The sequence below is a fragment of the Phyllostomus discolor genome, chromosome 9 (assembly GCF_004126475.2).
Source record: "Phyllostomus discolor isolate MPI-MPIP mPhyDis1 chromosome 9, mPhyDis1.pri.v3, whole genome shotgun sequence".
NCBI classification, from domain to species: Eukaryota; Metazoa; Chordata; class Mammalia; order Chiroptera; family Phyllostomidae; genus Phyllostomus; species Phyllostomus discolor.
In genome coordinates, this window is record NC_040911.2 from 83,389,989 (window position 1) to 83,416,430 (window position 26,442).

Sequence of the window (26,442 nt, forward strand, 5' to 3'; positions counted from 1 at the left end):
AACCACACACATAAGAAAAAGGAATGTTAATTGTTCAGTAGATTCTTCTGTGTCCCAAGTAGTGGCTAAGAAGGCAGGCACTGAACCTATATAGCCAGCCATCTGACCTGCTGTGTGGCTGTAGGCAAGTCGCTGGGCCTCTCTGAACTTCCCTTTCCTCCCCCGTGAAGTGGGCTAATCAGAATAGAACCTGACTGGCTGTTTTCAAGATTCTAGTGCATGTGAAGTGCTTAACAAAACACCAAGCACATAGGCCTCAAAAAGGAGCATTATTATTATTGTTACTGTTTTTAGTGGGTAGGAGTGTGCTACTTGTTGGGTGGGAGCAGGGATTTGGCTCTGAAAGGGTTAAAACAGGACCCACTGCTCCCAGTCCCACAGATAAGGTTGGAGGGAACACAGTCCAGGTCCCCAGCCCCTTCACTATAGAATTTATGAGGTGCTGGTTACTTGGAGTCAAAGATCAGGGGCTTCCAGCAGGCTGTGCAGGAAAAATTCAGTGTCAGTGGCCAGAAAGGACTTAGAACTCTTTTGAAAGAGCCAGAGCAGAAAGAAACAGGGCCAGACAGCAGGGCTTAAGTGCATACCCCATCCTGCAGGTGGAGAGCAAGGAGGTGGGCACCAGGAAAGGGAAAATGGAGCGCCAGAGGCCAGCCAGGTGGAGACACAGACAGTGAGCACCAGGGAGACTGGGAACATTCAGCAAGAGAGAAATGAAGAAGGCTACAGTGGGGTCGAGGAAAGAGGTATCAGAGGAGGAGAACCAGAGACAGAAAGAGAAAAACAGAGGAAAGCGTGGGAGAAAGAAACAGAAAATCAGAGGAGGGAGTGGGGTAACGGGAGGTGGTGAGGACGGAGGGATGGGGGTCACAGGGCACCAGAGAGTCTGCATCTGCGCGCGTGTGTACCTGCGTCCGGAGCAGATACGGGAGTAGGACGATGTAGGGGTGGGAACGACACCAAACCAGGGACTGTGGGACAGTCCAGCCACCTGACTCCTGGCCGGCGACCCCACCCTGCCCCCACCCGGTTCCCACCCTGCTCCCACCCAGCTCCAACCCCTAGGGCGTGCACCGCCCAGGGTGGGTTAACGTGCCGCCCGCGCTGGCTCCTCCCCACCAGGGCAGTGTCCCTGCTCTGCAGACGCCCTCACTCGACCTGGCGGCCGGCCCCTGGGCGGACGGCGGGTCCGGAGAGCCTGCAGCAGCCCCCGCGCTCGCTGCGCCGCCGTCGGGTTCCCGCCAGGCTGTTGCGCCTCCCCGGGAGTCTCCGTGGACGCCACCTGGGTGCCAGGAGCCCCGCGCACCCGCTGGGACCAGGCTGCCCAGATGCGGGTGCCACTCTGCTTGTTGCTGCTCGTCGCCCACACCACGGACATGCTCCCCCTAAACCGAAGGAAAAAGCAAGGTACGAGGGGCACTCTGCTGGGCAGGGTGGCCAGGCAGGTACAGCAGGGCAGGCAGGAGGATGACCCTTGGGGCATCTGCCCAGTGCCCTCGGGCTATTGACTCCTCCGGACAGGTGTCAGTCCCACTTTACAGATGGGGAGACTGAGGACCAGGGGCACCCAGTTCACAAGCTGGACCAAGGAGGCTCTCCCAGGAGGGAAAGGACTGGCAGGGCTCTCTGTCTCTCGCTGCCCCCACTCCTCATAGTAGCATCACCGCTAGGAACAAGGAGAGTGGCTGTGTGCAAAGACAGCAAGCCTCAGGTGCTGGGCTGGAGGGCACTGGGACTAGGGCACGGAGTTAGTGGCTTAGAAACCATCCTAAACTTTCATGGTAAACCAGGAGGTGACGTGAAGATCATGGGCTGGTGCAGGGTAGGAATCCCCAATCCCATCACCTACCCTGGCTCCCTGTGCCTCTTGGGCCAAGTCAGTGATCTTTGGTGCCCCCTCCCCCATCGGGGTGAGGGCATGAGGTTCACGAACTCAAGGAGACCGGAGACCTGAGTTCAAGCCTGTTCATTCTGGGAATGACCTGGAAGACGTCTCTCCCTTCCAAGAGCCTGTGTTGTTGTTTTTTTTTATCTTGACCCCCTAGGGCCACTAGAAAGATGAACCAAGGTTCAGACTAAGAATGTACCTGGGGCACAGAACCAGGGTCCCTTGCACCCTTATGTCAGGGTCCCATGCCACTGCCCCTCACTGTGAGAGGCAGAACCTCCTCAGGAGGTGGGTTTGAGGCTGTCCCTGCAGAACCGGGGCTGTCAGAGCCCGAGAGTGGAGGAGGGTGGGCAAGTTTGCACCTGAGCCAGGTGGCCCTTCAACCTCTGTGTGCAGGTCCGAGGCTAAGGGGACCCCCACTACCTCCTCATGGCATGGCAGTCATCTTATTTCATAAAGCTGGATGCCAAGTTTCGGGCAGGTTAAGTAACTTTGCTGAGTTGTCCGGCAGGTGAATGGTCTTCCATTCACCTTCTTTCTCCAGCTCTGGCATTAGGCCTGAGCAAGGCTCAGTGGGAATGAGAACGAGAGTCTGCCCTCTGGGGTCTTCTAGTCCATTTCAGTGAATGGCCCCACCTGTGGATGCAGTCACTCAGAAGTGGAGCAGGAAGCCGAAAGGGGCTGTGGGAGAATGGGAGGTGGGGCTGGGTGGGGCTGGGAAACTGTGGCCCGAGGGCTCCAAGGCCTCAGGGAGCAGAGAGGTAGGTGGGCTTCTAGTGAGGGGAGGGGTGAGGGGCCCCCGGGGCACTCCTCTGCAACTGGCCCTGATACGGTGGCTCAGGGTGGGCTCTGGAGTCAGCCTGCCTGGGTATAAACCCCGGTATCCCCAGTTACTAGCTGGGTGACCTTGGGGAAGTCACTTTGCCTCTCTGAGCTTTGGTTTGCCCTTTTAAGGATCTTTTAGAAGATCTCTAAGATCTTTATTAGTTCTAGAAAAAAAAAACCCTCATTGACTCCTCTGTAAAATAGAAACAGTAATCTTGGGTAGGCAACTCACAGGGCAGATATGGATAAACTGAATGAGTTAATGGGTTTGTCAAGTGAGTAGCAGAGCCCACAGGCCCCTGATATTAGTCATTCTCATTTCCTGTCCATAGTGTTCTTGGCTACTCACAGCAGCCTAGCAGAGGGAGGGGGAGACACTTATTTTCTGCGTGTGGAAACTGAGTCTCAGAGAGGGAAACCGCTTGTCCAAGGTTGCACAGCATGTAAGTAGCAAAGCAGGCTGGAATCCCAATCGGTCCGACAGGACACAAGTGTCTCCTGAGCTGTGCTGGTCTTCCCTTCTCAGAGCTTCAGTTTTCCCATCTGAAGAGGAGCTGGCTTAGAAGCTGTTTAAGATGTTTCTAAGTTCTAAAAAGACACACACACACACACACACACACACACAGAAGACCAAGAAAGAAAAAATTCCAGTCTCTCCTCCCATTGCCATTGCTCAGTGAGGAAGTCGCACGGCTGTTCCTGACACTGCCCCAGCTTGGTGAGGGGGTCCTCAGTGCCCCTCCCCATGGTGGTTGATCTCTTGCATCTGGGACATACGCATGCCCAGCCCAGCACCTTCGGAGAGAGGCTGTGGCTCCACTCACCTCCAGGTGCAATGGAGGCAGCCTTGGATTTCAGTCCCGCCCCCAGCCCCTTTGTACTGAGTGGCTTTGGGTGAGTGGATTTCCCCCACTCCTACCCACAGCCTTGGTTTCCCAGTTAGCACTGAGGGGTGTGTGGAGGTCGAAAGCTCTTCCTCTCGCATATTCTGCAAGGTAGTCATAGCCCTGGCCAAGTAGCTTTGGGAAAGGCTGTGTTTAGATTTCTGGACTGCGTGACTTACAAGAGCATTCACGGGGAAGAGGTGAGGACAGAGAGCAGGGTCTTCCCCAGACTCACCTCACCTCAGCCACCATTTCTTTCATAAGACAGCTGCTTGGAAAATCCCACACAAGATCCCTGAGGGTCTTACCAGCTTTGGCATCCTGCTCTAACATTGGCAGGAAAACATGTCCTGAAGGCTCCTAGGTATTGGCGGTGCTTCCTTCCCTCATTCATTCATTCACTCATTCATTCGCATGCTCTTTCAGCAAATGTTACAAGGTAGTTTCTAGGCCAGGCCCTGTGTTCGGAGCCTTGAGGATGCCAAGGTGAACAGACCTGGGGCTGCCCCTGAGGAACTGCCAATGGGAAGGGATGCTGCCCACCTGCCCTCCCCCAGCCTGCCCTCCAAGTTCAGTCCTTGGCCCCAGCCTTTGGCCTACGCTGCAAGGTCAGGAGGAGCAACTCGCTGGGCGTGGTGGCCGCCCAGTCTGAGCCACCACTACTGGGCCCTGCCCCCACAGACCCACGCTTCCGCGGGCTCCAGCGTCACTGTTTCTTGATGAAACCCAATTTTTCTGTTCCTAAGACAAGAAAGAATGAAAGAAAAGGCTTGAGAAAGGTTCTTGGATCTCAAATGTCTATTACAAAACAGCATTTTGATTAATTAAATATAAACGAATCAGAACCAGATGGGGACATTTCTCTTAAAACATGCCGGGATGTCCTGGCTGTGGACACTTGGACAGACCGAGGGGCTCTGACTGGCAACCCCCACCCCGACACAGAGATTCACTAGGCAAGGAGGAGAAGACAGGCTGATGTCTTTCCCTGACTGACGCAGACACTGGCCTGCAGTGTCCACAGCGTTATGGATGAGACAAGACAAATTCACACGGACTATGGAGTCCTGTGGAGGAAAAGGGATGACACGGCCACTCTCTTAAGAAGAGAGCACCCCGACCCTTGCCTTGACAAGCTTTTATTGGCTTTCTAATAGCATACACAAAGGTTTTCATTCATTATACTTAGGCTTGCTTTAGGTAATTACTTTTTACAGATAACAAAGGAAAGGATGGTACTGATTACTTCTTACAGATTAACAAGGGAAAAATGTGGCAAATGCAAGGGAACGATAAGAGGAACAGGTCTGGTTACACTTCAGTCCTTGGGAGAATTAGCACGGACTTCGGGAAGTTACTTTAAAGATATGTAGTCAGCATTTGCTGCCTGAACTCGGGGTGAGAAAGTTTTAGCAAGAGCAAGTCACAAAGCAGCCTAGGTATAATGCAGGCCTGATTTCCCACGGGAGAACTTCTTCACAGACATGGTCCTGCGTGCCGACTCGCTCCCCACTGGTTTTCCATGTGGGTGCTGAGCTACATTTCCACACCTTGCAAAGTGGTTCCCTACACCTGCCGTCCCAGGCCTGGGGAGGAAGTGTAGCGGAGGCGAGAGTTCCTCACATTCCTATGGTACTTTTAGACCCTTCTAGACCAGAGACAATTAGGGCCAGAGGGAGGAGCTCTGGAATTCAGATAGCCCTGGGTTCAAATCCTAAACCTTCTCCCGCCCTAATGGGACTTCCTGGGCAGGCCGTGTGCCTTCTCTGACCCAGAGCTTCACATCTGTGAAATGGGAACCTACCTCTTTGGTGGCGGAGAAGATTCACCGCAGTCCCAGAGGGTAGGTGCCCAAAGGCATACAGTAGGTGCTTCATAAGAATCCAACTGTTTCCCCCTCCCATCTCCAAGCAGAGTGGAATGCTCCCAGGACTGGGGGGAGGGGAGACTCATGTGGGTTGAATCTCATCTCTGTCCCCTCCCCTCTTGAAGCCTCTTTCCTTTATTTGTAAAAGGATTGTACCAGCACCCATTCCAAAGGCTCGTTAGGTGGACTGAATGTAATAATTCTGTGCAAACTGCGAAGTCCCATGTGGACATCCGGGCAGGCAGCACTGTCCCCTGTGTGCAAACAAAGCTGAGACCGGGCAAGCAGGTACCAAGGCAGTGGCAGTGATGGGGATAACCAGACCTCTTGTCTCCCGATCAAGGCCATGGTCAGGCACAGAACGAGGTGTGTCCCCTTAAATGCTGGCACCCAGGTGAAACCAGCTGAAGGTGCAGGTCAGGGGCAGTGCTGGGAGGGGAAACAGGACTCCTAGAGGGCAGAGCGAGGGGCAGCACCAGCACAGCGAGCGCTCAGGGAATGGCACTGTGCATCAGTAGAAGGCTACCTTGGGTGAGTCCCTCTGACCCCTGAGCGTGTTTTTCTTCATAAAATAGAGGTTGGTGGAGGTTGGTGGAGAAAAGGGAAGCATGCACGGTATTGGCACACAATAGGTGCTCAATAAACTAAGCTCTGCTCACCTGCTCTCTCCCTCTGCAGCCAGTTTAAAGGAGATGCTGTTCTTACTTCACATGGCTCTCACCCCCACTTCCCTCGGCCATGGGTGGAAACCATCCAACCCTCACCCCGCCTCCAGAGGAGACCCTTGAGACCCCTTAGCAAGGGCGGGCCATGTGCGGGAGCTCTGCATACGGGCTGTGCATCCTCACTCTGTCTCACCTTGTGTTACACCCATGTCTCAGACAAGGAGCTGAGGCTCAGAAAGGGAAAGTGATCTGTCCAGAAAGTGCCAACGGCTGAGCTGGGAGGCAGACCCAGTGTTTTGGAGGCTCCAAAGCCTGTGCATAGAAATAGCAGTGAATCCTGTCGGTGACTCGCCAAGGACTGCAACTCAGAGGCATCTGAGAGGAGCCCCATCAGAGGGGTAGGGTTTTGTCAGGTGGAGGTGGCAGCAGAGTAAAGGCTGGGGACTCTGGCAAGAGGAGGGGCGGCTGTGTCTAGGTGGAAAGGGTCCAGGGAGCTGTGTGGCCAGAGGAAGTGAAGGTCAGATTGCAGCCAGGGCCGGAGTCAGTCATGGAGAGCCCTGGGATGCCACTTGCCTGTCACCGTAGTCACAAAGAAGTATTTATGGAGCCCTTCCTCTGGTCCAAGCCCTGGATTCAGTGTTGACAAGGGCGACAGAGATGTGCGCTACTGTCTCTGCTGTCAGGGGGTCCAGCGACTTATGAGAAGCTAGATCCATTGGAAGGGAGGATGTAGGCAGGATCCTGCCTCTCCTCCACCCCGCCTTGAGGGGCAGGTCCGTGGCAGTCCCAGTCTCAGCTGAGGAATCTGAGACTCCAAGACGGGATGTTGCAACACCTTAGATGTCACATGGATTAGGTGACCTAACACATTTTGTTCCCCTCCCTCTTCTTGTCTCTCAGTCCTCTCTCTGTTTATTCACCCATCTTTCCAACCCTCCACTTAGTGAAAAAACTGAAGGTCATATTAATTCAAAGTTTTTCACACTCCTGATGAGCTTTTTTCCTGATGAGGCTTGCAACTCATCCGGAAATCAGGCAAATAAGTTTAGTAAAGCACAGCTAGCGTTCTAGTGCAGTGGCGTGGAAGCGGACAGAACAGAGTGGGATGGGAAAGAGTAGAATGAAACAGAGCGGGGTGGGCAGACGTGTTTGTGAAGAGCCAGATACTCAATGTTGTAGGCTTTGCGGCCACGTGTGATCTGTCGAGTTCTCTTCTTTGTCGTTTTGTTGTTGTTTACAGTGCTTTGAGAACATTGAACTATTCTGAGCTCACAGTCCATAAGGAAAATAGGCTGGAAGCCAGATTTGGCCCATAGTTTGCCAACCTCCATTTTAGAAAGTTTCAGAGTGCATCACAAGTGTGAAGATGAATTATTACTTTGAGACTGTGTTAGAGTTCTCTTATACATGTGAGTGTGTGTGACAGTGGATGAGTGTGTGCGTGCATGCGTGTGCGAGTGTGGATGTGCGTACACAGGGTATGGGTATGAGTGTGGTGTGCTCTGTGTACTGTGTGAACTGATACAAAAATGCTAATCTTCAGCATCGTCAAAAAGCATGGCTCAGCTGAGTCTGTGCGCTCCTTATGACGTCTCTGGGAGGCAAAGATCCCGGCATTGCAGAAGGGAGACTAAGGCCTGCTGGGTCACACAGCAAAACGCATGTGAGCCTAGGGGGTCCGGCTCCGGAACTCCAAACGTGACACTGAGTTGCGGTAATAAGCAGTGACTGCCCAGGACACGTTTTACAGGTCCTCAGTTTCTAATGGCCCCGGATCTGGCAGCCATGTCCTTCCCGAGGTGTGCAGATTTTAGCCTTGGGAGGCGGAGTGATCCATCAGGGCCCCTAAGGTCCTTCTGCTTCAGACATATCTGCGCGGCCAGCGAGCGTCAGCCACGTGCGCTCCTCTCCCACTGGTCCTCGCACTGGCCCTGCTGGGTGGGCGTGGCTTCCCCTCTTCCCCCACCTAAGAGGAAGGCTGGTTCCAGGAGGGGAATAGGGTTGTGCAAGGTCATCTAGCACATGTAAGTGTGACCCAGGTCTTCCTGATTCCAGAACCCTGGGGACAAACCCTGCCTTCTCCAGAAAACCCCTATAATGCTGCCTCTAACCACCCTGTTGCTTCTGCAACCCCTCACAGTGAGCAAAGCGGTTCAACTTCTGTTTTCTCCGGAGAAGGTGCGGGATAATGGAATACTGGGGCTGAAAAGGCCAGTTGCGACCTTTGAGACCAACACTTGTAAAAACGGAAACTCAGGCAGGGATGCTGCTCAGCCAAGGTCCCCGGGCTGCTGCGGTGAAAGTGAGGGTTCAGGAGGGATGGGGTGAGGGCAGCTTTGGTTAGGGAGAGGAAGGCGGCTTGTCCCAGAACTGGAAAGTCTGGTCTGGAGCTTCCCAAAGCCTCAGTTTCCCTCTGTGAGACTTGGGCGTGCTCCGTCTGCTTTGCCCTCTTCCCAGGTCTCAGGATACACGTCAGACGGGAGGGTGGGACCCAGAGGCCGTTCACAGCTTAAAGGCTGTCTGCAGAGGTTTCCCACCCGCCCGAGGCCAGTCTGGGGTCAGGAGCCTTGTAAGGGCTTCCAGATTTACCGGAGCGCCACGTGGAAACTGTGGCTTGAAAGAGACGTGGCAGAGGTCTGGGCCGGACAGGGAGCCGTGGTGGCCTCAGGACCTCAGGCTGTGGACACTGTCAGGGCACAGAATGGCCCTGGGCTCGCTGGACACCCAGAAGCACACTCCTCACTTATGTATCTGCACTCATATATGTATCTTAAAACACTTTTTCTTTAAAAATACTTAATTTTCAATGGCATCAAATGTTCAGGAAAGTCTCTTTTAGATTTGGTTTTATGGCTGAGCACTTACTCTATGCTAGATGTTACCTGTGGTTTTATTCAACAACGTTGGGCACTGTTCTGAGTACTTCATAGATATGAACTAATTAAATTCTCCTAATAAACCCACGAGGTCAGTGCTGGTATCCCTATTTTACAGATGACAAAACTGAGGCACAGAGAGGTTAAATAACTTGCCCAAGGTCACACAGCCGAGGTCCCAGACCCAAGACTCTAACTACTGAGCTCAGTTGACCCCCAGCCTCACTGAACCCTCACAGCAACTTCCAAGAGGACTGTTATCACCCACATCTTCCAGAGGGGGAAACCGAATTAAACGAGGGGAGCATTAGCTGAAGTATATGAAATGGTCATTTTTGTTGGTAGAAAACAGCCGCATATTAGCAGCTTCATGTGGTTGAGTCTAATAGCTTGGCCAGTAAATTTGGCAAAGCCAGGATTTAAACTTGGCTAATTGATTCCAAAGCTTGGGTGTGTGGCCACCCTGCCAGGCCTCCTCCCTACCCATGTGCACAATAGCCCATGAGTCCGTTTGACCTTATTATTCTATAGCGGAAGCCTACCAGGCTCAGAGAGGGTGATCAGCTCGTCAAGGGCACACAGCCAGGATGCAGAGAGGTTGGGAGGTGGTCTCCATGGCCGGAGCCTCCTTTCTTAGCCTTGTGCCAGTCAGTGCCATCGAGGACACACACACTTTCAGCCCCACCCTTGGGGATTCTTCCAGGCCCCACAGGGACTGGTCTGATTACCAGGGATGGGTGAAGCTAACTCCCCCCGGGCATGGCTGCCTCAGGCTGCATCAGCATCGCCTGCTATGGGATGAGTCCTTGCAGCACTGCCACATGATTCATAGGGCCTGCTCCGTGGCCCGTGGCGGGGGCTCCACGGTGCCGTTGCGGGAGGGGGTTCTATTTCACCAGCTCAAAAGAAAGGCATTCCCAAGCCTGGGGGACCCAGACCACATGGGGAAACCACTCCCTTTTGCCAGAAGTCTCCACTTTCCCTGAATCCTGACAGCGGTGCCCACATCCGCAGGGGTGGAGGCACACAGAGAAGGAATGTCACAACGGCCCTTCTGGAGCCTGCTGTGGGGTTGGCAAGCGGGCACAGCTGTGTCTAGCAAGTTCCAGAGGAGCAGCAACGGCCAGCAGGCTGTCACAAAGGCCTCGGGCCCTGCCAATCACCACCTGAGGGCAGGTCATCTCGCTTCTCCATTCCTCTGCCGGCTAACTAGAAAAAGGGAGCATAACATGCATTCCTTCCCCATAAGGAGTACTCAGTTAGTGACTGTGAAGAGTGTTGAATGCCAGCCATGACGGGTGGGTTTGGGGCTTGACAGGCCTGGGCTCAGCTCCCAGCTCCGCACTGCTGTGCTTGGGGGAGAATATCTTCCTCCTGTGTCTCCGTGTCCCTCTCGGTGCAATGGAAGTGATAATAGCATCTACCAGGTATGAGGATTCCTCATACGGCTGTCTCGGAGATCGAGAAGACGACGCGTGTAACCCACCTGGGAGACAGTCGGTGCTCAGCAGATGGTGGCAACGCTCATGATTCATGGGAACTTGGCTCTTTCTGGTGTTCCAAATGTTCCAGCCTGATGTCAGCCGTGCCTCTGCCTCCCCGTGAGAGTCCTCGGCAGACCTAACTCACCACAGGAGGGTTACTTCGGGGAGCCCAGGTTCAGAGTGTAGCATGGTCCTAAGAGCTAGGTGTCTGTGGCTCGGGGACTCGCCCTCTCTGAGTTGCTGTTCACTCCTCCGTGAAATCAGACCTCAGAGGACAGCAGCACAGATGGGAGAGTGCGTGTGCGTGCGTGTGTGCTGCTGGCACATTATAAATGTGTAAATGATGTGATGGCTATTTGTGGATGAGGCCTCGGAGGGGCCCGTCAGCCTACCCCCTGCCCACAGCAGGCTGGAAAAACCCAGTCAGATGCTGCCTTGCAGACACGGTGTTCTTCTTCCTCCCTCCTCGCCCCCTCCTGGCAGGCCTTCGAGCCCGCCGGACTCCCTAATTCATAGCACATCATCCACGTCAGTCGTGCGAGACCCTGCTTTCGTTTTGCATCTTATTTTTCTTTTCTTTTTAAAATCGTTACACATTGCTGATTTTCCACTTTACTCTTAAAATATATTTCGTTTCTTTTTAGAGTTCTTTTTAATTTTAATGTAATGTATTCAAATGTACAAATTTTATTTTATCCTTACATGTTATTTTTGTCTTTAATTTTATCGTTTGATTTAGTTCTAAAATGCTGCTTTATTTAAAATTTGTAATTAATTTAAATTGTTTTGTTCAATTTTCTTCCTCTTATTTTAAATTTTTTACTTTGCTTTTTAAAAATTATTTTGTATTTTTATGTTTCCCAATTTTTTATTGGGTTTCCTGGATTTTTCTTGCCAATTTATAGAGCTTCCTCCATTGCCCATGTCACTGGCCCCTGTTGAGTGTCACATGGGAGGGATCTTTCTTCAGTCCAACACTTATCTGTTCACTTTGACGTCTGTTGGAGAACAGAAATCATTTAGGATACTGTTTATGCGGTCAAATCTCTTGAAGGAGACGGCTTCCTTCTGCTTTATGGTCTGGCCTTTTCGATCTTACAGAAAGTCCCATACGAAGGTCTCAGAAGAAGGGCGTGGGCCCTCAGTTCTCTGTCCTGGTGCAAACCCCCTGACCCCACCTTCCCGTGAGCGAGTCTTCCTCGACAAGTGTCGACAGTCCTGATGTGGCAGCTCTGGGCCCTTCCCGAGGACATTCCTGGAACCCAAGGGCAGGTGACACTTCTCTGTTCACGCTCGTTCCCGAATGTCCTGAGTCACCGCCTTGCGGTCAGCACACATCTGCTGAACACTTGCTGTCCGCCGGACCCTGCCCTCGGGTCCCCAGCCTGGTGGAGGAGGCAGTCCCGACAGAGCGAGTCTTAAAGTAGGAGGAGGAGAGATGTCAGCCGGAGCCCCGGCCCCCGGGGGACAGGTGCAGTTGGCTCGAAGTTCGCCCAGCTCCGAGCACCCCCTGCCAACGGCAGACATTTTGCCAGGGCTGCTCTGGCTTCACTTTGTGGGTCATCTTCTTCTCCTGCATCAGCAACCCCTCCCCCACCACCAAGAAAGAGCAAGCAGACACTGGGACATTTGTGCGTAAAGCAGACTTTATTGATGGTCTGGGGGGTGGGCACTGCTAAGGGCTCATCCCACAGTGGAGACTGTTTCAGGCGGAAAGTGACTGAGTCGTCCCCACAGCCCTCTCTCCTCCCGTCTGGAGTAACTCTGTCTGCCTCTGTCTGTCCCCACAAACCACTCGGGAGCCCTCTCTGGCGGGCCTTGGGTCTTGAGAGACATACGGCTTTCCATGGTGTTTCTCTGCTTTTGGAGAGACACTGGACGGGAGTCAGCAGGAGAGGCTGACAGCCACGAGGGGGTGTGGCCCCCAGCAGTCAGGAGCGGGGGCTCCGGTTGTCTCCCCCCTGACTCCTCACTGGGAGTTCTTAGGTCAACTGCTTCACCTCTCAGAGCCTCAGTTTTCTCATCCATGAAATTGGGGGTAGCTGCAGCCCCCCCAGTTTGTGGGGTTGTGGTGGACGTGAAATGACTTCACACAAGGACCCAGGTAGCACAGGGTCCTCGTGTGGCAGGTGCTCAGCCATCGGCAGCCTGGTTCTGCCCGTTTGCAGCCCTGGTCCCTCCGAGGAGCTGCCAGCATTCAGAGACCCACGTGTCTGGCCATGGCAGCCTATCTTGGTTCCGGCCCTTGTTTTTGGTTTTCACTGGGCAAGAAGGGTATGGCTCCCGTTCTAAAGACGAGGCCCACGGCACTGCTACACTCCACTCTCGCTGCAGAACACGGCTGAGGGGGAGCCTCGTCTCAGTGGAGAAGGGGCGATAATAGGAGACACATCACCTAGAACAGCAAGGCCCCAGCCATCCTCAACCCCAGAGCTCACACAGCAATGGGTAGAGCAGGCCCGGCCTCCCCAGTCAGGGGCTGGGGCCAGGCTGTGCTCGAGGCCAGGTAGGAAGGACCAAAGGCACCCACTAGGAGGCCAGGGTTCCAGCCCTCAGGGACCTACGGTGTGGCTCCAAACAAGTGCCAGCCCATCTCTGAGCCCCGGGCCACCCTCTCCAGAATGGTGTCACTACAGATTGTGAATTTTAACAGACACTGCCCAGACTCCTTTCTCAAAAGGAGTTACAGTGTGCCTATCTGCTAGGCCACAGGTGACAATTCATTCTTGTCTTAACCCTCACTTTGAAAATTATGAGTGAGGTGGGAAAGCTCTTCACGTGGCCCATTTGTCTTTCTTCTTCAAGTTACTTCTTTGAGTCAGTAGCTTTGCCCATTTTCTCACCTTGGATTGTTCCTGTTTTTCTTATTGATTCCTAGGAGCTCTTTCTTTGTATGTTAAAGATGCTCATCCTTAGCCAGTTTGTGTGTGACTGGGCTGGTGGTTGGACTGAGCATGTAACAGATTACAGACATGACATGCATGCTTTTTTTTTCTCTAATTCTACATTATGTGTCTTTAATCCTTAATAAGTTTGGGCAGATCTCAGTGCTTTCTGGTACTGAAAGGCCCAGTCAGGTGCTACATTTTAAAAACACGTCCCCAATGCAAAGCTCTCTCCTTCCCCGCCACTCACTTGGCTCCTGGCTCCATTTATCTGCTCTGGAGGAAGGTGCGCCGTGCTCCCTCCCTTCCTTCCTCCCTCCCCTAGGCGTTGGGAGCGGAAGAAAAGATGGGACAGGGACAGCTGTCTTTGTTCTCTGGTATGACTGTGACCTCATAGCTCAGAGCACAGAGAAAACTCAGGCTCCCCCACCAGTGGGCAGCAGGGTCAGGTCTGAACGCCCCTCTGCCTCCCTCCACGCCCTGTGTGTGTGGCAGGGGCCCTAACTGTGGCACGGGTGTGATTTTGGGGCAAAAGCATGGGCCCGATCTCTTCTGATCTTCCTAGCTCCTGCACTATGGCCCCCCCAGCAGCCTTTTGCCCCTTGGGTTTGGGGATCTGCAGCTCGGTTCAAGCTCAGCTGTCTGCTTCAGGGTCCACTTGGCGCAGGCAGAGAACTGGCCGAAGGGTGGCAGTGCAGGTTTCCCCAGGGCTGCCCTCACCCCCGCCCCCTGCACCTCTCACTTATTCTCCCCTCGCTCCCAGTAGACATGCAGAGGGTTGGCAAGTGTGTGTCTGATCGGGGATGCAATACCCATCTCCATGGCTGTCAGGTTCCCTCCAGACTCTGAGTGATCCTCTTGCTGCCCCACCTGGGTTTAGGGAGGTAGGGAAGTGCCCCTGGGCGTGGGTGCAGTCCTTCTTGGATTTTCTTCAGACATCTGTTTACACAGGCTGGGGAGGCCGGGGAGGCCCAGGGGGCCAAGGAGGGAGAGGCGTCGGAGAGCACAAAGACAGTCGGCCCCACTCACGAAGTCCTAAAGGGGTGTCTGGCCCCAGTTCCATACTCATGAGTCAGCTCTCTTCAGAAAACGTGGTGGCGGGTCATAGGGAGGACACAGGCTTTGTTTCCACCCTTAGTCACAAGTTCTGGAGAAGCGAGATTAGTCTTGATCATTCATTCAGTCGACAAACTTCCATGGTGCACCCGGCGTGGCCTGACGCTATGCACAGTGCAAGTGCCCGGGAAATCCGCCTTCACAATCGGGTATCGTCTTGTGTGTCTTTCTAAAATGTTTCTACAGCTCTGGGATTTTTCTTTGAGCTTTATTTCATGAATAAAAGCAAAGAAGAGAGGCTTTTCTGTTTATATTTTGTTTTCACTGTTATATTCTTGAGGTCTAGGAAAGGGCGTGGCACATTGTAGGCATTCCAGAAATACCTGGTAGAGGATGGGTGGATGGATGGATGAGTTGCACCTTTACAAACACTGTGTGTAACCATCCATTTGACAGACAGAAAAACTGAGGCCCAGAGACAGAGAGACTCTCTGAGGACTCACAAAACTGCAATGAGTTTTCAGCGGAGCTCTTTCCCCTACACTAGCATTTGAGTGGGGGGAGCAGTGGGGCGAGGCCAAGCCCAGAAAGGGGTCCCTGAAGATGTACCCTCATCCTGTACCTGGCATGGCTGGAGGCCCAAACTGGACTCCCGACTCTCTGTCACCCCTTAGAGCTCCCAGGTCCCTTGGGTGCTGACTGGGGGGTGGCTAGGGCTGTCCCTGAAATGCCAGCAGGGTCTGTTGCGAGGGCCAGATGCAAGCCTGCCTCAGCCAGCCCTGACTTCAGACCCAGCCCCATGCCCCGACGCTAACTGGCAGTGTGAGCTCAGGTGTTCTCTGCCCTGGGAGCTGCTCACATACCTGATGCTTCCTTAGAGCTTAGTTTTACGAGGTGAGGGGAGTGTCTGTGTTGGACCTATTTTGAGAGCTAGGTTCTCTCACATACATAATAACTACCCGTTAATAAGTGCCTGGCTTTAAATCCCAGCTTGCCACTTACCAGCTGTGGGATCCTGGGCAACTTGCTCACCTTCTCTGTGCCTTAACTTCCTTGTCTGTGAGAGGAGATAATACCTCACAGGGTTCTCGTAACCGAGTCTGGCCACACTGCTCACAGCCATCCCCCAGCTGCGCACCTGCCAAACCTTGTCCTAAGCCTGTCACATACACCAACTTATTGAACCCTCACAGCACTATACGAGGAGAGCTATCCCCATTTCACAGATGGGGACACTGAGGCTCAGAAGGTTAGACTGGGATTTATACCCAGGCTGTTCGATTCCAGAGCCAGCGCTCTTAATGCTCCGCAGCGCTCCACTGCCTCTCCTCTTGCCATCAGCACCCTGGGACTTTCGGCCTCGGAGGTGCTCAGAGATTGTCCAGGCCCCCAGAGGCTGCCTCCAGAGCAGGCAGAGGGAACCACAGACCAAGGCTTGAGATCTCACCTCACCCCCACCAGGCCTCAGCTCTTACCTGCCCTGTTGATTGAGCGCCTGTATCCCATCTCGTCTCAAGAAAGACAAGGCTTCCTTGACTGGAAAAAGCTTGAAAGCCCTTTACCAAAATGAAGCCTCTGTCTTTCTGCTGGGGAAACTGAGGCATGGGGCGATGAAGTACTCTGCCAGGGTCACACAATGAGCCTCAGTCCAAGCCGAGATGGGAACCACAGTCCTCCCTGGCTCCCAGCCCCCAGGACTTCAACGTGACCGAGTGAAGGAGGTTGTGTGCAGAGCAGACTGCAAAGCCTGGTCACTTTCTCAGATTAATCTTAGGAACCACAGGCTTTTCAGTTCTCCTTAGAAAGCTCCCCCACCTTCCCTGAAATCCTGGCATTCTCCGCAGGGCTCATGGGGGCCTCCTGCTTTGGACTGTGGCCATCGCCCCTGCCCCCGCAGGTGTGGCACTGGGTCTCCCAATAGGCTGGATGTGTCCCTCCCTTGTCCTAACTGCTGCAGATGTCCCCCCACTCAGCCAAGGCTGATATGTTTACAGCCTCCCAAAGAGCCAGGAGAGGCCATGAAACCCTACCAAGGACTTACGACCTCCCCGGGACGGGAAGGATTAGCAGCCGGCAGGTGTTCTCCCGGGCTGGCCAGGCACTCTGTACACAGCTCTCAGGCCGCTTCACGGCAACCAAGGGAGGCTCAGACAGGACCAGAGGGGCACGAGACCTGCCCAAGGTCAAACAGCCAGACCATCCCACCCCACTGTGGGCAGAGCCAGGACTGGAAGGAGCAAGAACCTGTCGGAGTCCCCTCTGCAAGCCCCCAAGTTCTCATTGAGCTCCTACTGTGTGCCAGGCATTTACTTACTCCACCAAGTAGTGGGACCACAGCCATGAGCAAACAGAAACAGGCCTGCCTCAGGGAGATTCCATTTGTGGGGGCGGGACAGGGAGTGAGATCTCTTGAGCACCTACTAGGTGCCAGGCACTGTTTTGAGCATAATGCATTTGATCCTCAAAATAGCTCTATGAGCTAGGTACAGAGGAAGAAACAGGCATAAAGTATTTCAAGGCTACCCACAGCCAACACCCCTATAAAATGAAGAGAAAAGAAACTGTCCTCTCAATATTTTTTCTTTTAAATTGATTCCAGAAAGAGAGGAAAGGAGAAAGAAAGAGAGAGAAAGAGAAACATTGATAGTTTGCCTCTCGCATGCACCCCGACTGGGGACCAAACCCACAACCCAGGCAAATGCCCTGACTGGGAATCAAACTTGCAATCTTTGGTTTTTCAGACAATGCCCAATTAACTGAGCCACACCAGTCGGGGCCTCTCGATATTTTTTCAAAACAATGGCAACTGCACATACCCTACTGTTTTATGACAATTTCACATGTAGGACAATTGCAAGGCAATTTCTTACACAATTTCCCACACTTGAAAACCTCATGACACTTTCACACACAAGACAGTTTTGTGACATTTCCAAGACATACTGACTTTTTGACAGTTTCACACACAGGGCAGCTGTGTGAAAATTCTGTGCCCGCGGATAACGGAGCGCTGAGCTCTGGGGAGACGGGTCCTGGCGAAGTCCCCTGGAGGGTGTAACTGCCCTCCCCTGGCCCCAGCCTCAGCCAGCTGCTCCTACCCCCAATGATGAGGGGTCCAGCGGCAATCCTTTAGGAAATCATGAATGCTTTTCTGAAGGTCACTGGTAGCCGTTCTGGGCTGCTCAGTGCCCCCAGGGCTCCCACCAGGAACACAGATGTGCCTGCTCTTAATGACTGGCTAATGGAGGGGGAACGCATCTGTGGGTCCAAGGTGGGGCATTAAGGTACAACAGGGAAGCAGAGGTCTGGTGTGGTGGGGGGAGGATACCTGTTCTGGACTGTACAGCATGGCCCCCCACCCCCAACACACACACCCAGCAGCAGGCCAGGCCAGGCCAGCACTGGGCTGAGCCTTCCCCATGCTTCAACCTCAGACACCGGAATCCTTTGGTTGTGGGTCTCACCTGTCAGCACACGCCCACCAATGTCCCAGAGGCACCCACGTGCTTAGGCACACAGGAACCCAACCCCTCCCCTCCCTCCCATGCTGAGTTTGGAAGGGACTGCCCTCTACTTGGGCCACTTGGGAAAATGCCCCTCCCATGAACAGTAAGTGGAGTCGGCTGCCCCTTCCAAACATTACCCTCACCTCTCATCATCATCAGGCAGCTAGGACAGGGCACTGTGACTCAGTAGAGTTTGGGGACCCTGTCTAGCTCTGCTTCTTACAGTGATTGGCTCTTGAACCTTAGTTTCCTCACCTCCTTGCTTCTTGAAGCCTGTGGGCCAGCACCTTCGGCATCAAAGTTCAGGGAGCTTCGTGGAAAAGCAAAACCTCAGGCCCCACCCAGACCCTTAGCACCACCATCTGCGTGTGAACCCAGGATCCCTGGGCGCTCCGTGTGTGCACGACAGTCTGGGCAGCCCCGGCTGACCTCGCAGGGAGGTTTGGAAGGTCACATGGCGCCGGGCACACCAGTGTAAGCGTAACCCAAGGTTCTACACTGAGACGTGGCTGGCACCTCTGCTTTTCATAAGCAGCCCCAGACAATTGTGACATGGGCTTAAATTTGGGGATCACCACTGGCAGGGAAGCAGCAGATGTGGGTGTGGACGCTAGCCCCACCAGCACTTCCCATCCCCCCAGCCCAAGCAAGGCTGTGCCTGAGGGGTGCCCTGTGGATTTCAGCAGAAATCCCCCGGTGGGGCCGGCACTTCCCATCCCCCCAGTCCCAGGTGGGGGTGGCCCGAGAACCACTCATACAGTGTTTAAGGGGGACCTGAAAGACAGAGAGTCAGACACATCAGCCCTGGTAGAACACACCCGCACTGATCTGCTCTGTCTGCGGGGGGTGAGGGGAGAAGGAATGAGGTGAAGAAGGGGCGGCTCAGCTTTGGAACAACCTGAACTGCCGCTGTTCGGGCAGTTTCCTGTCTCCGTCAAGTCCAACGGACGCCGAAGGGGCAGTGGCCCTAGCACCACAGGGAACTCAGCAAGGCCTTCCTAAGGGGGCCTGGTGCTCGGCGTGGAGGACTGAGGGAGGCAGGGTACACCGGCAGCCGGGGCATGGTGTGGCCTGGAGACTGAGCGTCAGCTCCCGAGGTCCCACTGCCGGGTCTGACTGTCCGCTGCCCCTCTTACTGAGGGGCCTCAGCCAGCAGCGGCACTGCCCTGGGCCTCAGTTTCCCCCCTCTGAAATGGGTATGACAATAGCACCTAAATACATTTTGCCACATCTCTACCTGGGATGGCAAGTAGCTATCAAAAAGAGGTCATGAGGTGCAACATTTGCCAGGAAAACTTAAACGAGCAGAGCCAGGTGCCGAATAGTCTGTGCGGCGGGGTGCTTGGTTTATCCTTCCCTGGAGCCCGCCTGCAGCGGTGGGAGAGAGACACAAAAACTCAAATGAACAAACACGCCATGTATCGGGTGGGAGTAAATGGAGAACAAAGCAGGCTGAGACGGGCATGAGGGGGGTGGTGCTACTTCAGGAGCAGCGGTCAGGGAGGCCTCACAGGGAAGCGGACACTCCAGCAGAGACCTGAGGGGGCGAGCCCCGTGGATGAATGTGGGGAGGGCACTCCACGCAGAGGGAAGAACAGGTGCGAAGGCCCCAAGGTGAGAGTGGCCTGGGTGTGTGTGCGGAACAGCAAGGACGGGACCTGCGTGGCTGTCACGTGGAGAGTGACTAGGAGCCAGGGGGCAGGGGTGGGGGGGCGAGTGCCAGTGCAAGAGCAGGTGCTGGTGGCTTGGACAGGAGTGGGGGGACGGGGGAGGGCCACAGCACCAGAAGTGGAGAGAAGTGGTCGGACCTGGGCACATTGCCGCGGTGGAGCTGAGCGGTTTCTGGCGGACTGCGTGAAGGACGGGAGGGACAGAGAGGAGGCAGGGTGGCTGCAGGGCATCTGACTGAGTGGAGTAACTGCTGACTGAGCCAGACGGAGACGTAGGTTTGCAGGGCACAGGGTGAAGAGTCTCCATGGTGGGCGTGTGCCTATTGTTATTACATTCAGAGGGTCTTATCCATTCACCCGTAGGGGTCATGTGTGGACCCCTTAGCAGGGGTCGCTATCTGACCTTTGCCCGAGCTCCCTCCTTGCCTGGAGCCAACTCACATACAGTCGTGTGCTCACCTCTCAGAAACCTTTCCTCCTCCTCCTACATAGACGAGTCCTGCTCCTGTCACCACCTCTGCCTAGAAAACCACCCCTGCCGACCCCAGCCTCTGAGCCCGGCTGGCCCACCCAGGGCCTTGGCTCAGCTCTGGGCACCACTGGGCAGACATTGTCCCTCTTTGCACTGCGCGATGCCGGTCCCCCCGACTAGACCGCAGGCCCCCTCAGAACAGTCCTTGAAAACGTTTGTTATGCCATCACCTTTTCATTCATTTAGAAAACAGTCGATGCAAGGCTGTGGCTATCTGAAGGAGAGCAAGCCAAGCTGGGCCCCAGCCCTCGAGCAAGCACCTTGGGGTGCCTCCCACTTATCTCCCATGAATCGTTATAAAATAGGGTGTATTTGCCTGCCATCCGCTGTGCAGAGCACTCCGCCTGGATGAGTTCACATCAACCTCCCACGCTCCTGAGAGGTGGTCAGTACCGTTGTCCCCATTTTGCAGACGAGAAGACTGAGGTTTGGAGTAGTGAAGGCGCTTGCCTTAGATCACCCAGCCTGGACATGGTGGTTTGTCAAGCCCCGAGGTCAAGATCACTCAACATTCTGCTGATTGTGAGACCCTCCCGGATCCCTGCCGAGTCCTCAGAAGAGTACGGTGGGCTGGACACTTCTAGCCCCGAGTCCCGCAGGAGTCCCGAGGCCAGGCGTCATCTCCGGGACCCATCCCTTCTGCAGATGGTGCAATCTACCCCCTAGACGGGAAAGCGCCAGGCTCCTCTGAGCCGTCTTAGTGAGCAATGGTAGTGACCGCCTCCCATATGTGATGGCCAAGCAGGCGGGGGGAGCCCAGATGGTGTTTATTTCCTCCATCATTGGAGGTCATTGGCGGTAGCGTCCCCCCACTGCCAGGCAGGGATGAGAGGATGCACTGCCCAGCCCTCCCTGCGTGTGGCCCCCTACGTAGTTCTGGGCCCTTCCCAAGGACAGAGCAGGCCTGTCCCTCCCCGGGTTGCATGACCTTGGGGCAGGAGGCAGTGGTGTCTCTCTCTTTCCCCATCCTTCTCACTCCCCAGGGGGTCCTTCAGGACAGCTGTGTTAAATCCTCGGTCCACAGTGGCACATGCTGTTCTCACGCAGGACACACTTCTCTGGGCACACCCCAATTATGAAGAAATTCTACCCCCATAATGCGGACATCAAAATAAAAAGTTCTGCACCATCTGCCCAAGCAATCTTGCAGACACCACAGGGGCCCGGCAGGTGGCGACAGTAATACTGCTGGGACCCTCGTGAGTGTCTGGCTCACTCAGGTCCCCACAGTGTTATCTGTTGGGTCAGCCAATATGATTCCTGTTTTATAGAGGGGAAAACTGAAGCACAAAGAGGTTAAGGTACTAGTTCAAGGTCACATGGGCAAGGATAAGGGGCAGAGCTGGGATTTGAACCCAAGCAGCCTGAACCTTAACCCTTCTCTACTGTTAAAGTATGGCCCTGGGGTGGGGTGGGGGGCAGCCGTCTCTGTGTTAACAAGCTCTCCAGGTGAGTCTGACACGTGCCCTGGTGTGACAACCCCTGTTCTCTGTGGTCTTCTGACGAGAGGGAGTGAAGTGGGTATAAGAGAAATGGCAGCTCAAGGATGATAATACCTAGCAGCTAGCCTTTGCCCTCGGTGTCCGGGACAATAGGGAGCAGTGGGGACTGCAGCAAACTGGAGTGCATGTGCCCACCCATGTAGCTCCTGCCGGTTCTTGCCTTGCAGGAATGCAGACCTGCTGTTGGCAGATCCTCTGCCTTTTTCCAGAAAAGCCCAAACTCCAGCTTTTTATGTGAAATTTGATTTTTTAAAATGTTGGCAACCTATCTAAATTATTGGGTGGGGGCCGTGTTTTGTTTTGTTTTGTTTTGAAGTGCTGGGCTGATGTTCCTCACTTGGGCACTGAGGCTTTTTCAGGGGCAGACTGGCTGCGGGCCGCCGAGGAAATGAGTCTGACTGGGAGAACGTGTACTTTTCAGTGTCTTGGATGGCACCCTGCGTCCTTTGACCCCCTCAGGGAAGCTCTCAGAGTAAAGTGGGTGGGAGGCATGGCACTGCAGAGGCGACCCTGAATCTACTCCAAACCCCCAAATGGAAAAAACACAGAGATTGCCTGCAAACGCCGAGCCATGGACTCCTAGCGTCCAGGATATGGGTCGCCCTGAGGGTGGGAACTGTCATTTGAAGAGCACAGGTCATTCCCAGGTCCCAGTGGAAAGAATGAGCTGCCTTTCACCCAAGACAAAAGTTCCCTCCTCACATGTCTGCCCTGAGCTCTTCACCGTCCCGAAGATGACAGTCCGCCTGCCTGGAGATGGTAGTTGGTAGCTGCTGTCCACCCACGTCTCTGGCTTCTCTGTGCTCGCCTGTGAAAGGGGAGTAGGGTCCGAATGTGGGCTTGCAATCCCACCACATGTCATGGTAGGACAGGAGCAGAAAAGGAACTTACACTTATGCAGAAGCACCTACTATGTGCCAGACACTTGCTGGTTTGTTTGTACACACCTCATAACAAGGCCCATGAGGGTAGGAATTGCTGCCACCATTTTACAGATGGGGAAACTGAGGCTCACAGAGATTAGGGCATTTGTCCAAGGTCACTCAGCGGTAGAGCCTGGATTCGAACCAGGGCACCTGCACTGTAACACATGCCCTTAGATGTCTGAGGGCAGAAAGCATGTCATCTGCTTCAATGTAACGATAGCTCCAACTTATGAAGGGCCTACTGTGTGTAGGGCTGTCAGCTAAAAGTTTTCCGTGTAGTATCTGCTTTAATCCCAACAACCCTGCAAGATAAGCATTACTGCTCCCTTTTAACAGCTAGAATCACTGAGGCTCAGAAAGTTAAAGCCCTTTGCCCCAGTCACACTGCTGCCCCCCTGGACCTCACACAGAGGAGGGGCTCAGTAACTACTTGTTGGATGGATGGATGGATGGATGGATGGATGAATCATTCAATCCTGGGCTAATGTATGCATTCGGAGTTGTTTTAAGCCTACATCCCTTTGTAAATTGCCCAGCCTGAGCAAGTGTCAACCCAACCCATGGGTAGCCAGAAAGGCGAAATGACTCAGGTGTCATTCCCAGCCCCCTGCTATCCCTGCCAGCTGCTGAAATGACATGGGGCCACACTTTTTGGCCCAACTAGCATCTTGGCTCAGGAAGGATGGCCTTGATTATGGGAGACAGTTAAGGGAAATCACAATTGGTGCCATCCCCTCTGGTGCCCCAAGAAAACTCAGGGATGTTGCCATTAGAACGCCAGTGCTTTCGTTTAGAAACATGCATCTGAGCTGGGAGCAGGCAGCGATGAAGGCCGGGGTCCAGAGGTGGTGCAGAAGGACCCAGGGGCTTTCAAAGTGTGTTCCCGAGAACCCAGAGCCGCTTGGGATGCCATGGCCCGGGGTGGGGGGTGGGGCGGGGGCGAGCTGCAGGCCCCTTGTCCTCGCTGAAGCACAGCGGCTCCACCACGACCTGTTTCCTCTCCAGCAAGCCGCATCATTCTGGTTGTAAGCTGACAGGAGGAGAGCTAGTTCAAGTGGAAACACGACTTGTTTTTGGATCTATGGGGTGAGCCAAGCCTCAGTGGGGCTGGAACCTGAGTGTGGAAGATGGTCGGAAACTCAGTCTTTGGGGGCGCATGAAGTTTCCGGTTGCTGGTCTTTCTCTGACTCTGATTTGTTTCTTTTTCTCTCTGCTTCTGTATGGGTCAGGAGTCTTTTGGTTGAAAGTGACAGAAAACCTAACTCAGAGTAGCTTGAGGAAAGAAGAGAATTTATGGACCCCCAGCCCCAGGGGTGAATCGAGGTGCACAGCCAATCTCGTGGCTCTGCTGCTGCTGCATGGCCTCCATTCTTGGGACACCCTCCCCTCATCTAGTGCCCACCAGCTCTGGTCTACGTCCCCCCAAACCCAATAGAATGGAAAAGAACTCACACACACACACACACACACAAACACACACTCATTGACTCAAAAAAAATAAATCCTAAGACCAGCTCTTGTGGAGACACATGCCTATGTTGGAATACACCGTGTAGTCGAGGGGACCTGATACTCTGTCAGCCAAGCTGTGTTAAATGCATCTGGGTGGAGACAACTCCATGTGACCCCCAGACTCAGGGAGTGCCGAGGGATGGGGCCTCTGTTAGCAAAGAGAGGGGACCCAGATGCTAGTACTAGAATAGGCCACCCTGCCCTCCTGCAAATGTTCTTAGGTCAGCAGGCCAGCCCAGAGCATGGTCTGCCAATCCAGAGTCAGAGTTCTCAAGACATGCAGCCTATTGGCCCAGCCTTCATGAGGGATTGGTCTCTGGTTCAGTCATCCCCGCCGCCCCCCCCCCCCAGGGTCATGCACACAAAGGTGGCTGCTGGGGCCAGTTCTCAGGGAAAAGGAATTGTGAGCAAGGACGACACTTCCAAAATGCCTATTACATTTACTTTGGACTTGCTAAAATGTACATTCCTGGGTCCACACCTAACACCTTACAAGCCTCCCTGGGGATTCTTAGGCAGTCAAATTTAAAAACCATCAAGTTTGGATATTCCTAAAGCAGCATTATACAAACTCCAGTTGTCATCACTTATTATCCATACAATTGGCACTCAACTCTCTATATCCATGACGTTGGGAATGGAGGAAAATAGCATTGCTGTTTTTAAGTGGTTATAGAGACGTGAGGAAAACCCAGAGTGAGACTATCAAAACTCAGCAAGTGCCTGGCTGGCGTAGCTCAGTGGATTGAGCGCGGGCTGTGAACCAAAGTGTCGCAGGTTCGATTCCCAGTCAGGGCACGTGCCTGGGTTGCAGGCCATGACCCCCAGCAACCACACATTGATGTTTCTCTCCCTCCCTCCCTCCCTCTCTCTCTCTCTGTCTCTCTCTCTCTCTCCCTCCTTTCTATCTGAAAATAAATAAATAAAATCTTTAAAAAAACACAACAAAAAACCCTCAGCAAGTTAGAGGTGCCATTACACTATAGAGGCACTAGAGGGCACCCTAGCCAACCGCCAGGACCAAGGCAGAACCCATCTCTTCAAAGACCTGGGGATGAAAGATGCTAGTTGAGATCCACGGTGTGCTCTTGTACACATATACACACACCCTGACACTGTCCAAGGTCAAGGGGAGGGTGCTTGTCGGGTTCTTTTGTCTTCAGAATGTGGATATACTACTTGACAAATATTAATGCTGTAGCTCCAGCTGGGGCTTCTTTGCTGTTGGCTGCCTGACTTTGGGGAAGGTCCCACCCTCTGGCCTCAGGGTCCTCACCGAAACTGCAGGGGTGCAGGTGAGTGACTCCCAAGCTTTTCTGAGCGACAGTGGTTATTTAGAGTTTTGCTTTGTCCCCATCTGTGTTGCTATTAGTCACTTCTGCAGGCTTCGGTTCTCCCTTGAGGTCCGGGAAAGGCAGGGCTCTGTGTGGCTGGCCCCCGAGGCCCCAGGCTCTGCCCGGCACACGGCAGGCCCTAAGTGAGTGCTCCAAGGGGCCGTGCGGGGCCTAGCGACCTGGTCCCTGCCCCAGCTGATTCTGCAGGAACCTGGGCATATCATTTCACCTCTGTATAACTCTGTTTTCCCCGCTGCAAAGTAGGCAACAACACCCCTGTCGGGGCATGGGTCTCAGTCCACAAACTCAGTTTGCAGGAAATACCATTTTGTTTTTCTGTAACTGAACCTAATTTCTAATTTGAACTCCTTTCCTGCCAAATGACAGCGATCACTTTAAGCTAATCAAGGGTCACTTTGGACTTTGTTGGTGGGGTGGCATCTCAGGTCAGGGGGGCTCACACCGTGCTGAGGCACTGAGGAGAGGCCCTCTGGCCTCTGCTGACATCACTCTGCGCCCACCTGCAAGGCTGACGATGACGTCATCAGTCATCGTCATGTAGTCCTCAGTATGTCAGAAAGGCTGGGTGGCCCAAACAGAAGAGACAACACCTTCCTCCCTCTCCTATAAAAGCATCTGAGATAGACAGTCCTGGGTTGGTATGGCTGTGCCATCACATCTCTCTGTCAGGTCCCTCTGTCACCTGCCATCTGCCTCCCAGCTACCTCGTCCTCAGCCTTGCAGGTGGAAGGAAAAAGGGGAAGAGAATAGCCCTGCTCTTCCTTTGAAGGGCATTTCCCTGGTGTGGCACAGGACACAGTCCATTGGCCAGAACTTAAACACATGACCACACATGGCTGCAAAGAAGCCTGGGAAATCAATTCTTGCCAGACATCAATTCCACTAAAAATCAGGGTTCCTTTACTGAGGACAGGAGGGTGAATGGACTTGGGGACAGCCAGCTCAGGGCTGTGCTGATAGAGCTCAGGGGTGCGGGTCTCCACTGCTCTCAGAATTTCTGTAATCTTCC

General features: G+C 53.9%; 1 protein-coding gene across 1 annotated transcript in view; it reads left to right on the forward strand.

Annotated features, from left to right (window-relative positions):
• Positions 1-1,290: 1,290 nt before the first annotated feature.
• The window catches only part of RSPO4 (R-spondin 4), a 34,242-nt gene continuing 9,090 nt past the window's right edge, over positions 1,291-26,442 (forward strand). Inside the window, exon 1 of the mRNA XM_028523597.2 lies at positions 1,291-1,407. Coding sequence (XP_028379398.1) covers positions 1,329-1,407 — 79 coding nt within the window. The 5' untranslated portion in view covers positions 1,291-1,328. The remainder of the gene's footprint in view (positions 1,408-26,442) is intronic.